A 14,257-nucleotide genomic window follows, 5' to 3' on the forward strand; every position below is an offset into this window, starting at 1 on the left:
ACCTTGTGGACGTATTTGACGGTGCGGGCGACGGCAAGTGGTTAAAGAAACTAGCCGATTCCCCTAGACAAATGAGCATGAATCTAATCTTAAATTTTTTATGGGGGAACCTCCACTTTTAAACAGTCCAAGCGCATATCGTCTTTCTGCAAGAGACACACCTGGATGGTAAGGCCCCATACACACGACCAACATGTCTGCTGAAACTGGTCCACGGGCCAGTTTCAGCAGACATGTTCGGTTGTGTGTAGGCCCGGAGCGTGCAGGATTCCAGCAAACATTTGCCCGCCGGGCCTTTTCCCAGCGGGCAAATATTCCTGACTTGTTTTAAAAACTGTCCGCTGGAATCCTGCCCGCTCGGACATGTACGGTCGTCTGTACAGACCTACCGTACATGTCCGAGCGCCCGCCATCCCTCGCATGCGTGGAAGCATTTAATCTGGCAGGCCCGCCCACGTCGCTGCGTCATCGACGCGGCGACACCGCGGACACGCCCCGCGTATTGTTTACGCGCGGCTTTCTGTACGATGGGTTAGTACAGCCATCATACAGAAAGCCCCGGGCAGACATGTACGGTGAAAACGGTCCGGCGGACCGGTTTCATCGTACATGTTGCCCGTGTGTACACGGCCTTACAGGGTTCTGATTATGCGCAGGCCTGGGGTTCAAAAAGCCTTTCATGCTACTTTTCCTACATTCTCTAGAGGGGTTTCGATCCTCATCAGCAAGGCTATGCCATGTACTATACACCAGGTGTCTCAGACCAGGGAGGGTGGTATGTGGCTGTTCTGTTAGACATATTTTTCATCATAAAATGTTACTGGTGAATGTTTACTTACCTCCTCCTGTTAATGTGCAAGTGCTGCATGATATGTTTACCAGATTGGCTCCCTTTGCTCACCTGCTCTTATATTGATGGGTGATTTCAACGCTATTTTGGATGCGTTGGGACTCGTCCAATCCAGGGAGGCTGGGGTCTGCTGATCTATTCTCCTGGGCTCGGTGACTGAGCTGTTGTGATCTAGGAACCATTTCGCAGGGCCTACTCACACGTCTCGGTGGCCCACGGCTCATTGGCCAGGATAGATTTGACGTTTGGTAGTCAGGCCTTGTTGCCATTTGGATAAACTTACTGAAGATGAAAATTCTTCCAGTAATTTTGTACTTCCTTGCGACACGCCCCAGTGTGGGTCCCTAAGTCTTTTTCAAACAGCTGGATGGCATTACTAGTTCGTTCCTCTGGGCCCCAAACCACCAAGCATAGGACTCAAGGTGTCTTCAAGAACCTGGGGGCAAGGGGGTTTGGCCCTACCCGACTGGAGGAAATATTATCTCGCAGTCAACTGGTGTTTTCCCATTGATGATTGACATCTGATGAAGATTCTGCCACAGTTGTGGAAGCAGCTCACTTAGGGTCCTACGAGACCCTTTGCTTGGCCATTCATAGGGGTGCAAAATCGGACCTACCCCTTACACTGTCCATGAAGGCTACTATCAAAGTATGGGATGAGGCGGTTGAGTTTGCATGCCCAAGTTTATTTGGGCTTCTCGCACAGACTCTGCTCTGGGGGAAACCTAAGTTACCTCACTTCTACTCCTCCTCGGATCCCATGGTGTGGGATGCTGAAGGGAACTTAAGCTACTGAAGGACATCACAAGGGATGGGGTACTCTTGATTTTTGATCAATTCAAGGCCAGACACGATCTCCCTAACTCGTATTTTTTCAGGCTCATACAACTTCGCCATGCCTTCCAAGCTCAATTCCAAGAGCGGATGGTAGAGTCTATCCCGTCGGCCCGAGAGGATATGCTTATGGTGGAAGAGGTTCCCAAAACTCTGTCACATATAAGGAACTGTTTAAAGGAGTTGTAATTAATTTTTTTTCACCTTAATGCAATCTTTGCATCAAGTTGAAAAAACATCTGGTGTTGCCGGCCCCTCCCAAGCCCCCGTTTTACTTACCTGACCCGTCGAAAGTCCAGTGCGCTCCTGATATCCTCTTTGCCGCTCAGCCTGGCCGCTGATTGGCTAGAGCGGATGGATTGAGAGCAGCGCAGCCATTGGCTGGAGCTGCTGTCAATCACATCCAGTGACGCGGCGCACCGAGGGGCGGGACCGAGTGATACAGCGAGAGGCTATGGCCGCCCGCTGTATCACGGGAGCGCGCCCGCAATTACGGACCACCATGCGAGAGCTCTCGCATGACTGTGGTGAGTACTGTAATTGCGGGGAGGACCAGAGACAGCTGCCGAGGGACCCCCAGAAGATGTAGATCGGGGCGACTCTGTGCAAAACGAACTGCACAGTGGAGGTAAGTATGACATGTTTGTTATTTTAAGGAAAAAAAAATCTCCTTTACAAAACCCTTTAAAGCGGGAGTTCACCCCGAATTTTTTTTTTTAACATTAGATTGATGCTCATTTTGTCAAGGGGAATCGGGTAGTTTTTTTTAAATCGAAGCAGTACTTACCGTTTTAGAGAGTGATCTTCTCCGCCGCTTCTGGGTATGGTCTTCAGGACTGGGCGTTCCTATTTGATTGACAGGCTTCCGACGGTCGCATACATCGCGTCACGAGTAGCCGAAAGAAGCCGAACGTCGGTGCGGCTCTATACGGTGCCTGCGCACCGACGTTCGGCTACTTTCGGAAAATCGTGACGCGAAGTATGCGACCGTCGAAAGCCTGTCAATCAAATAGGAATGCCCAGTCCCGCAGCCCATACCCAGAAGCGGCGGAGAAGATCGCTCTCTAAAACGGTAATTACTGCTTCAATTTTAAAAAAACTACCCCGATTCCCCCTTGACAAAATGAGCATCAATCTAATGTTAAGAATTAACTTTCCGAGTGAACCTCCACTTTAAGAGGAGCCCTGTGGCACCGACTAAATGTAGGGAGTGCTGGGAGGGGGAAGTCCCTGACATAGAGGGGAAAGATGGGATAATATGTGGGATCACCTCTTCAAACACTTTGACTAATTTGCTTCAAATTTTTACACAGAATCTATTTTACTCCTGCCAGGCTTTCAGTTATCTATCCATCTCTCGCCTCGGAGTGCTGGAGATACTCCTTTTCATTGGCTGATGCTAAACACATCTTCTGAAAATGCCCTCAGATCAGGGCCTTCTGGGTGGGGTTGGCCTTCTGCATAGAAGATATACTAAAGGTGCTATCCCCGTATCAATTAGGGTATGTCTATTGGGCCTGGTGGAAGAGGTGGTTCCCTCCAGAGCTCTTAGAATGTTACTGAACATCCTTTTTTTCTATGGTAGGAAGACTATCTTTCTTAAATGAAGGTCGTCTGCACTCCCCAAGCTTACCCCTTTGGAAGGGGATTGTGAATTCTATGATGCCTTATAAGGCAACCTATCTCTCCAGAGGGTGTGGAAGAGGTTTGACAAAGTATGGCAAGCTTGGTTTAACTCTGATAAAAACTGTTGGCTAGGTCGAGGCCGCTGACTCGGCTGCTGTAAATAACAGACCCCTGAGCCAGGGCCTGGAAAGACTTCTAATTTATCCCAGACATGCTGAGGGTATGGCATAAATATTTGTAGGTATGGTCCTCTGGGTGTTGACTTGGACTGCTGGTGGTTTATGTGCATTGCCATGTTACCTTGGCCACATTTGTATGTCCGTGGTCTGTATCCCTTTGTATCTCCTTTCTTTGGGCGAATCTGCTTCCGAGGACTGTAGTGAACTGAGTTATGGGCTGGTGGGGGGAAGGGGGGGTTAGGGGGAAGGTTTTTAATAGTACACACATTCAGTTGCCTATGTTAGGTAGATTGAACATGTGTAATGGTTGACTATGATGGTCATGGAGGGGCTGCCTCTGTGTCAGGGTCACTCTTTTTCAATGTTTGTATGTCTCTTTTGTAAAATTATTTTTATTAAAATATTTTCAAAACAAAGTATAAATGCAGGACACCTTCTCACAATAGTAGGAGCTCCAACAGGAGTCAGTCTGTCTCCTACATTATACAGAGGTCAATGCGATCAGCTCTCTCAACTAACATGTTGAGTTCAGAATCAAACAAACCCAGAATAATCTTTACATGTATCCTGGAGATATTGTGGATAAATATTAGGCCTCGTACACACGACCTGTTTCCGCGGACAGGTTCGGTCATCTGTACGGCCGACCGGACAATTTTCCGGCGGATCGGACAGGTTTCCAGCGGACAAATGTTTCTTAGCATGTTCGGTCGTCTGTACGACTCACCGGACATTTCCGCTCGGCCCCAAAAGCCCTCGCATGCGGCAAAGTGATTCGACGCATGCGGCGGAAGCATTGACCTTCCAGGGCCGCGCACGTCGCCGCGTCATCATCGCAGCCATGGCGCGTGCCACGTCACCGCGTTCGCTGTCCGCGGGAAGTTTGATCTGATGGTGTGTACAGCCATCAGACCAAAATCCACCAGCGGACATGTCCGTTGACCGTTTTCATCGGACATGTCCCGTCGTGTGTACAAGGCCTTACTGTCCCATTTTAAGTAGTCCAGGACATATTTTCTCAGTCACCCTGTGCCAGGATGGCACAGGGTGACTTAGACATAAGAGGTGCATGGGGAGCTGAAACAAGAATTTTCCAACCTTTCCAAGGGATTCAGGGTTCCACAGGCCCTCCCGTCACATGGACTATTGACAATTTTACAGCGATCAGTGCTATAAAATGCACTGATTATTGTAAAACTGTCACTGGCAGGGGAGGGGTTAACTGTGTTCCCTCTCTGGGTTTTCCCTCTCTGGCTTCTAACTGAAGGGACTTACTAGGGTAAATAACAGATCGCTATTCGTACTTAGTATGAACACATGATCAGTAATTTCTCCCCTGAAAGAACCGGGATCTGTATGTTTACACACACAGATCCTGGTTCTTGCTGTGTCACGGACGATCGTGGTTGCCCTGAGGTCATCGCGCCCGCTGGGCACTATCGCATCGGCTCCAGGGGCGAGCAGCCCCCCAGTGGCCACAGGGCGAAGCAATGTAACATAACATCATTTTGCCCAGCCGTGCCTTGCTGGTGCAGTAAAACTGCGGCGGCTGGTCGGCAAGTGCTTAACGGTACTACAAAGAAAAATTGAAGTAAAAATTTTTTTATTCAAGAAAAGATATACCATAAAGTAGAGAACATGGTCATGAAAACTTGAAAATCCAAGTATACAAACATGGAGATACTATATCCTACTACCCAATGCATTTCAGAGACGATTCTTGTCTCCTTCATCAGGGATAACAGGATGTAAAATAATTTATGAAATTAAAATGCATAGGCGACAGTAATTAGCGCATCTATTCAATGCCATACAGGACATTGGAAACCCATATATCAGGGTATGCAATTAGTGGACCTCCAGCTGTTTAAAAAAAGTCCCATCATGCCTCTGCCTCTGGGTGTAGTCCTTGTGGCTGTCAGAGTCTTGCTTAGCCTCATGGGACTTGTAGTTCTGCAACAGCTGGAGGTCCGCTAATTGCAAATCCCTGCCATATATAATAGCAACTTACATCTTATTCAGTTGTATATACATGAAAAAAAAATCCACGTTCATATTTAAAAACTGTTACATGGGGTCTCCAGCAGCCCTGCCTGCGTTGTAGCTGCTTACAAGGAACGTCTGTGATAGGAATGCCTCAATGGAAATAATGATAAAGGGACCAACACCCCGCCACCAAAGGAAAACAAATGGTTTGTAAGAGGGGTCTCTAAATAAGGCAATGCCACGTATAGTGGGGCCTGAGGAGAGAGTCCTGGGAAAAGAGCAAATTAAACATATAAGCACACACATATATATATATATATATATATATATATATATATATATATATATATATATAGTGCCATATAAACAAAAGGCTGGATGCTGGCAAAACATACCTAACATCGAGAAGTAACTCCATAAACCATGGCAACCCGGGCACAGAGAAAATAACCTTAATATAAAAGATATATATATATATAGATAGTGAGCCCCAAAGTCACCAGGAAGCAAAGCTGGACATCAGCAACCGCCCTCATTGAATGGGGTATTGAATGTGATGAGTAACAATAGAAGGAATCATCACGTTCCAAATTACTCACGGTTGGTAACGTTAAATCTATGATAAGCATCACCAGCTCGTCCTCCTGGTGGCCCATGATACTATGGTATATACAACTGAATAAGATGTGAGTTGCTATTATATATGGCTTTCCCATGTCTGTATGCCATTGAATAAATGCCTAATTTACTATTGACTATGCATTTTAATTTCATAGATTATATTCATCCTGTTAAACCCTGATGAAGGAGCAACAGTCATCTCTGAAACATGTTTGGTATAGGATATTGTATCTCCATGTTGTATACCTTGATTTTCCAGTTTAATGGCCATGTTTATTACTTTATGTATATCTTTTCTTGAATAAAACAATTTTTACCTTCAATTTTTCTTTGGTACTGCCTTAAAAGTCCCACCCCCAGGGGTTTCCTTTTTTCTCTTTGTCCTTTATGGGATGTGGCACACTGAGATATCTAATTGTCAGAATTTTTCTCATTAATATAATAGTAATTTTATATAATTATTATATTAGCACTATGGTAAATGTAATAAAACGCATGCATTTTTTATAGCAGACCACCACTTGGAATAATAAGAGGTGATTTGATAGTAATAGGACTGCAGGATCCAGTCTCATACGTGCGCCCACACCTCCCCCGCCCGCGCGATCGCGCCAGGCCCGCGCCCGCCGGTAATTGAGGCCTCGACTTTGCGGCCTTCTGCAGGCCTAAGCTTCTTCTGTGATCTGGCGTTGGCCGTGATATTACAAGTAAAACAAACAGTTCTAATGTGTTTTTCACTGCCATCTCCTTCCCTCTAATTAGAACCTCAAACATTATATATATTTTTTATGCTAACATCCTAGAGAATAAAATGGCAGTCGTTGCAATACTTTCTGTCACACCGTATTTGCGCAGCGGTCTTACAAGCGCACTTTTTTGGGGGAAAAGATACACTTTTTTAAATAAAAAAAAATAAGACAACTGTAAAGTTAGGAATTGGAAAATAACTAGTTGCGCTATACCAGAAGGTGTGCTATCATGATGAGAGCACATCCAAGGTGACGTTACCTGTGAAGAAAACACACTCTCATGTGGTGTCTAATTATGATAAATAATGAACATGTGTGATGAATACCACAAACTAGTAAAACTTATACATGTGTCGCCATAAGTGAAAAAGAACCACAAGTTCTGCAAGAAGACAGTGATCGGCAGCAAAACTCATATAAATTTGATAAGCAATATCAAGAAGAACAAAAACGTGAAACATAAGATAATAAGTCCAAGAAATGGATGCAAGGAAAGTCCATAAATGGTGTAGCTATTCAGACACCCGTGCACATTCCACTTGACTGTGTTCCAGTGATCCCATGTAGACCCAATGTGAATCCGCTACCATTAATCTACTCATCTGCTTACCAGATCAGAAGGTCTCAAGGACCAGAAACAGCATTTAGGCAATCCAGTAGGGAACTAGTAACCACTGTGTCCCGGAATATGGTAATTCAAATGGACTTCAGAAGTAATCACTCATAAGCAGCAAGTCATGTAAGGAAGAAAACAGCTCCACATGGCATAAAATCCGGGTGATTTATTGGTAAAAAAAAGAACAAGTAAACAACTCACATTTTAGAAGATAAAATCAAGCCTTAAGCCTGTAGCTCAGGCCGGACGCTAACAGGCAAAACCCGTTCATGGAGAAGATCGGCGAAAAGGGTGGTGACGTCAGCACGTCGTTTTGCTCCGCCCAATGCGTTTCGTGATAGGTCACATTGTCTCGGGGCATTGTAAAGTTAGCCCAATTTTTTTTATATTGTGAAAAATGTTACACTGAGTAAATTAATACCCAAACATGTCACGCTTCAAATTGCATCCGCTTGTGGAATGGCGACAAAACTTTTACCCTTTAACCACTTCCCGACCGCCGCATGTACATATACGTCGGCAGAATGGCACGTACAGGCACATTGGCGTACCTGTACGTCCCTGCCTAGACGTGGGTCGGGGGTCCAAACGGGACGGTCGGGTTCCCTCGGGAGCGATCCGGGATGACAGCGCGGCCTATTCGTTTCTAGCCGCTCCGTCGCGATTGCTCCCCGGAGCTGAAGAACCGGGGAGAGCCGTATGTAAACCACGGCTTCCCCGTGCTTCACATATGGCGCTGCATCGATCGAGCCACATCCCTTATATAGGGAGACTCGATCGATGACGTCATTCCTACAGCCCACACCCCCCTACAGTTTAAAACACACCACTAAGTGAACACTAAATCCTACAGCGCCCCCTGTGGTTAACTCCCAAACTGCCAACTGTCATTTTTCACAATAAAGAATGCCAATTTAAATGCATTTTTTGCTGTGAAAATGACCATTGGTCCCAAAAAATGTGTCAAATTGTCCGAAGTGTCCGCCTTAATGTCGCAGTCACGAATAAAAAACGCTGATCGCCGCCATTAGTAGTAAAAAAAAAAATTAATAAAAATGCAATAAAACTATCCCTTATTTTGTAAACGCTATAAAATTTTGCGCAAACCAACCGATAAAACGCTATTGTGATTTTTTTTACCAAAAATAGGTAGAAGAATACGTATCGGCCTAAACTGAGGAAAAAAATGTTATATATGTTTTTGGGGGATATTTATTATAGCAAAAAGTAAAAAATATTGAATTATTTTTGTTTTATAGCGCAAAAAATAAATAAAAACCGCAAAGGTGATCAAATACCACCAAAAGAAAGCTCTATTTGTGGGGAAAAAAGGACGCCAATTTTTGTTTGGGAGCCACGGCGCACGGACCGCGCAATTGTCTGTTAAAAGCGACGCAGTGCTGAATTGTAAAAACCCCTTGGGTCATGTAGCAGCATATTGGTCCGGTCCTTAAGTGGTTAAAATCCCCATAGGCGACATTTAATTTTTTTTACAGGATGCATGTTTTGAGTTACAGAGGAGGTCTAGGGCTAGAATTATTGCTCTCGCTCTACCAATTGCAGCAATACCTCACATGTGTGGTTTGAATACCGTTTACATATGCGGGCGCTACTCACGTATGCGTTCGCTTCTGCGCAAGATTTTGGTGGGACGGGGTGCGTTTTCTGGCTTTTAACTTTTTTTAGATGGCTCCTAGATTCCAAGCAAATTTGTCAAACCCTGGGTTACTTGCAATACAGCAAAATGGGCAATCATACAATAGACAGGCAACAAAACCGTTGTTAAAATATGCGGGCAAAAAAATAGCAGTACTGCCATTACATGGGTGACAAATGAACAATTGTATACAATACACAGACAGCATCCAATTGTGAAAATATGCAGACCACAAGCGAACTGTTATGAATAGATAGGGGCAACTTCCACAGCACCAACTCGGCACCCCCCAAAATCCAACCCAGAGGAAAAAAAAAATCCTCTTATCCCCCTCCCTCAAGCAAAAATCCATCCTGCACACAGCAATTCACCGCACCTCTAAAGACCATTATATCAACATATGGAATTATTTATAGCAAATGCCTGTTTGAAGTATTCGCATATGATGCTTTTTTTATTTTATTTGAATTTTCTTCACATTTATATGCAGACCAAGCTGCCCTAGTAATGGACCGTTACAAGGTTGCTTACAGAGGTCAGTTTTTATTCATGTTTTTTGTAATGTTGTTTTCTAAATGCAATCTGCATTTGGGGGTGGGGTTCAGAAAAACAAAACACTGGTTATTGCTACAGATAGACTGCAGGATTATCTGTACACTTTATGGCAATACATTTAACCATGTCCTCTAAATTATTGAAATTGGGTGGATCCAAAGAAGTATACTGTTAATAACTAGGGATAGAGATGAACTTTGATTTTGTTCCAATGGACTCAACTGAAGCCAAGACATTCCCGCCTACCACTGCACTTACACAAAAAAGTGGGGATGCTTGTAACATCATTGACCCAACATTTCATTCACTTAACCACTTCCATACTGGGCACTTCTGACCAGACCAATTTCAGCTTCGGTGCTCTTACACTTTGAATGACAATTACTCAGTCATGCCAACACTGTACCCAAATGATTTGTCATTTTTTCCCCACAAACAGAGCTTTCTTTTGGTGGTATTTGATCACCTCTGCGTTTTTATTTTTTGCGCTATTAATGAAAAAAGACCGAACATTTGGAAAAAAAAATGTTTTTTTCTTAGTTTCTGTGATTTTGCAAATTATTAATTTTTCTTCATAATTTTGGCCACAATTTATACTGCTACATGTCTTTGATAAAATAACCCAAAGTTTTTGGAAATTATTTGGTCTGTGTGAAAGTTTTAGAGTTCTACAAGCTATAGTGCAAATCATAAAAAATTATCACATCTGATCACACCTGATGTACTGAAGGCCCATCTCATTTCTTGAGACCCTAACAAGCCAGGAATGCCCACAGATGGCACTGATGAGGTGGCACAGATGGCACTGAGGCATCACAGATGGCACTGAGGTGGCACAGATGGCACTGAGATGGGTACTGATGAGATGGGTACTGATGTGCACCGATGAGGCCTGTGTACTGGTGGACACAGGTGGGCACTGATGAGGCGGCACAGATGGCACTAATGAGGCGGCACAGATGGCACTAATGAGGTGGCACAGATGGCACTGAGATGGGTACTGATGAGATGGGTACTGATGTGCACTGATTGACTGTGGCACAGGTGGGCACTGATGAGGTGGCACAGGTGGGCACTGATTGCAGATGTGCACTGATGTGGCAGATGGGCACTGGGCACAGGTGGTACTGGTGGCACAGGTGGGCACGGTGGCACAGGTGGGCACGGTGGTACTGGTGGGCACAGTGGTACTGGTGGGCACAGGTGGGCACGGTGGTACTGGTGGGCACACGGTGGTACTGGTGGGCACACAGTGGTACTGGGGGGCACACGGTGGTACTGGGGAGCACACGGTGGTACTGGGGGGCACTGTGGCAGGCACTGTGGTGGAAACTGTGGGGGGCACTGTAGTACTGGGGGTACTGTGTGGGGCACTGTAGTACTGTGGGGGGGACTGTGTGGGGCACTGTAGTACTGTGGGGAGCACAGGTGGTGGCACTGGTTAGCCGTTTTTTTTTTTTATTGCTGCTTACTTTGATTTCTCTCCCCTCCTCACACGCGGTGTCTGTGTGAGGAGGGGAGAGCCGGCAATGAGAGATGATCTCATATGTTTACATATGAGATCATCTCTCATTGGCCGCACAGATCGCGCTGTAAATAGCCGCTGTGATTGGCTATTTACCGCGATCTGTGTTTGGCTGTGTCCAAGGGACACGGCCAGCACAGCAGTTCCCCGCTGCACGCTCGGGAGCGCGCGCGGGGAATGAGCAAAGGGGCGGCCGTAAAAAGACGGCCTGTTAGAATTGAGGAGCGCTGCTGCGGCCATACAAAGTCGACGGCGTCAGCTAGTGGTTAATATAACCATGTGACCATATTAGGTCATCAAGCTCATCAAAAGTCTAGATGCTGATCACCTCAGTTCTCAGATGTTTACAGAGTGTTAGTTAAAAAAAAGGGGGATGGCTACACTATGTCCAAACTTTTAGATAGTATTGCTGCCATCTGTTTCAAATCACCTTATTCTTAAAATGGTACATTTCTCAGTTTAAATTTTTGATTGTTTTCTATTGTGAATTAAATATAGGTTTATGAGATTTGCAATCATTGATTCTGCTTTTACACAGTGTTCCAACTTTTTTGGAATTGGGTTTGTAATACAGTGATTTCTCCCTTCCATGGATTTGGCCTGGTATGGAATATCTATACTTGCATTGGTCCTAGATGTAAAAAAAAAAATTCTATACTGGAATTCAACTTGTTAAATTTTGCTTCATCTTTTGTGGCTGATCCTTCGCCCGCTACAAAAGTATTTTCTCTGAGTTTCTCTTTAGATCCAGGTATTCTGGGGGACTCCACTCGGGAGTACAAGGGCTACCCTTTAAGGTAGCTTTGTTGACAGAGGCTCTCTGCAGGGAGAATATCAGACTCTTGGACAAAGACCACAGATGTTTGGATTTCATAGTTCCATAGTTAGGTTGAAAAAAAGACAAGCCCATTCAGTTCAACAAAAAATAAATAATACAATCACAATCCTTTACCCACAATTGATCTAGAGGAAGGTAGAAAATTGGAGCATGCTTTGCTGGGATTTTTCAAAGCAGGGGAAAAAATTCCTTCCTGATCCCCCAAGAGGCAATCAGATTTTCCCTGGATCAACTTTACCTATAAATGTCAGTACCCAGAATCTGTTTTTTTTTTTTTTTTTTTTTAAAGCAATCTACTGAGCTGTCTAGAACCACCTCTGGAGGGAGTCTATTCCACATTTTCACAGCTCTTATTGTGAAGAAATCTTTCCGTATTTGGAGATTAAGGGCCAGATTCTCGTAGATTGGCGTAACTTAGAGCGGGCGTAACGTATCTCATTTACGTTATGCCACCGCAAGTTTTTCAGGCAAGTGCTTTATTCACAAAGAACTTGCCTGTAAAGTTGCGGCGGCATAGCGTAAATCACCCGGTGCAAGCACGCCTAATTCAAATGAGGCGGGTGGGGGCGTGTAGCATTTAAATTAAGCGCGTTCCCGCGCCGAACGTACTGCGCATGCGCCGCCCGTAAAATATCCCAGGGTGCATTGCTCCAAATGATGTCGCAAGGACGTCATTGGTTTCAAGGTGCTCGTAAATGGCGTCCAGCCCCATTCACGGACGACTTACGCAAACGACGAAAATGTATAAATTTTGACGCGGGAACGACGGCCATACTTAACATTGATTACACATCATATACCCAGGGGCAACTTTACGCCGGGACAAGCCTAACGCAAATGTCGTAACTTTACTGCGTCGGCCGCGCGTACGTTCGGGAATTCGCGTATCTAGCTAATTTGCATACTCGACGGGAGAAACAATGGAGACGACACCTAGCGGACCAAAAAAATTGCACTTAAGATCCGACGGCGCAAGAGCCTTACGCCTGTCGGATCTAATGGATATCTATGCGTAACTGATTCTAAGAATCAGTCGCATAGATACGACGGCCGCCCAGGTTAGGACTTACGACGGCGTACATGGCGTTGCGCCGTCGTAAGCCCTTTGAGAATCTGGGCCTAAATCTTTTTTCCCTCTAGACGTGAAGAGTGCCCCCCTTGTGCTCTGTGATGACCTTAAAGTAAATAACTCAATACCAAGTTCACTATAGTTAGTCAAGTTGAAACAAGACACAAGTCCATTCAGTTCAACCATAACAAAAATATATATATGGACCACTGATGTATTTGTACATGTTGATCATTAGTGTTGCTCACGAATATTCGCATTGCGAATATTCGACTCGAATATAGCATATTCGAGAAATCGCGCTATATTTCGAAATTCGCGGTGAATATTCGCAATTCCGAATATTCGATCGAATTTTTACTATTTTTTTTTTTAATCAGATCACATCCTAGATATCTCCATCGACGTCTAAAAGCATTGCTGGTATCATTAGAGACCCTGGGCCGAGTAGCTGAAGCGTTCATTGAATTTTCCAGAAAGATCGCAATGCGATTATTCGGCAAACGCAATAATCGCGCGATTACTTTCCATCGCCCCGATCTTCCGCATCAGAGCCGATTTTTTACAGTTTCATTTTTAAAACAGATCACATCCTAGTGATCTCCATAGACGTCTGAAAGCATTGCTGGTATGATTAGAGCCATTGGGCCGAGTAGCTGAAGCGATCATTTATATTGCCGAATATTCGCAATGCGAATATTCGGCAATAGGAATATTGCGCGATTATTTGCTCCGCCTTTTGCATCAGAGCCAATCAGAGTTCTCCTTCCACACTCGTCACAGGTTAGAACCAATAGGAACCTGCCTGCATGGACATTATATAAGCTCACTCCCAGCACCATTATCATTGCAGATTCAGAAGCTGGCTATAGAGTGTGGAGGCTGTTTCTGTGTTCCTGGTTTCCTGTGTCTTTGTTCTTGATTGATTTAGATCATCACCAGCATTGCTATTAGTGATTCCAGTGGATCTTTTCCAGTATATCAACTGCTTTTTTCAAAGCAATAGACCCAAGAGCTTTTTTCAAAGCTACGTTTTGTGCTGTTTTGTGCTGTTTTTTTCATTTGTGTTACTGTTTGATCCTGCAATCCTCCCTGTTCAGTTATATTTGCAAGAGATTTCAGAACACATTTTGCTGAGCTTTATAAAAGAGC

At 44.7% G+C, this 14,257-nt stretch overlaps 1 protein-coding gene across 1 annotated transcript in view; it reads left to right on the forward strand.

The window, feature by feature from the left end:
• The first annotated feature begins 2,186 nt into the window (after nt 1-2,186).
• Nucleotides 2,187-14,257, forward strand: part of LOC120910441 (heparan-alpha-glucosaminide N-acetyltransferase-like) — a 468,708-nt gene continuing 456,637 nt past the window's right edge. The window contains exon 1 of the mRNA XM_040322198.1: nt 2,187-2,211. Coding sequence (XP_040178132.1) covers nt 2,187-2,211 — 25 coding nt within the window. The remainder of the gene's footprint in view (nt 2,212-14,257) is intronic.

Source organism: Rana temporaria, chromosome 8 (assembly GCF_905171775.1).
Source record: "Rana temporaria chromosome 8, aRanTem1.1, whole genome shotgun sequence".
NCBI classification, from domain to species: domain Eukaryota; kingdom Metazoa; phylum Chordata; class Amphibia; order Anura; family Ranidae; genus Rana; species Rana temporaria.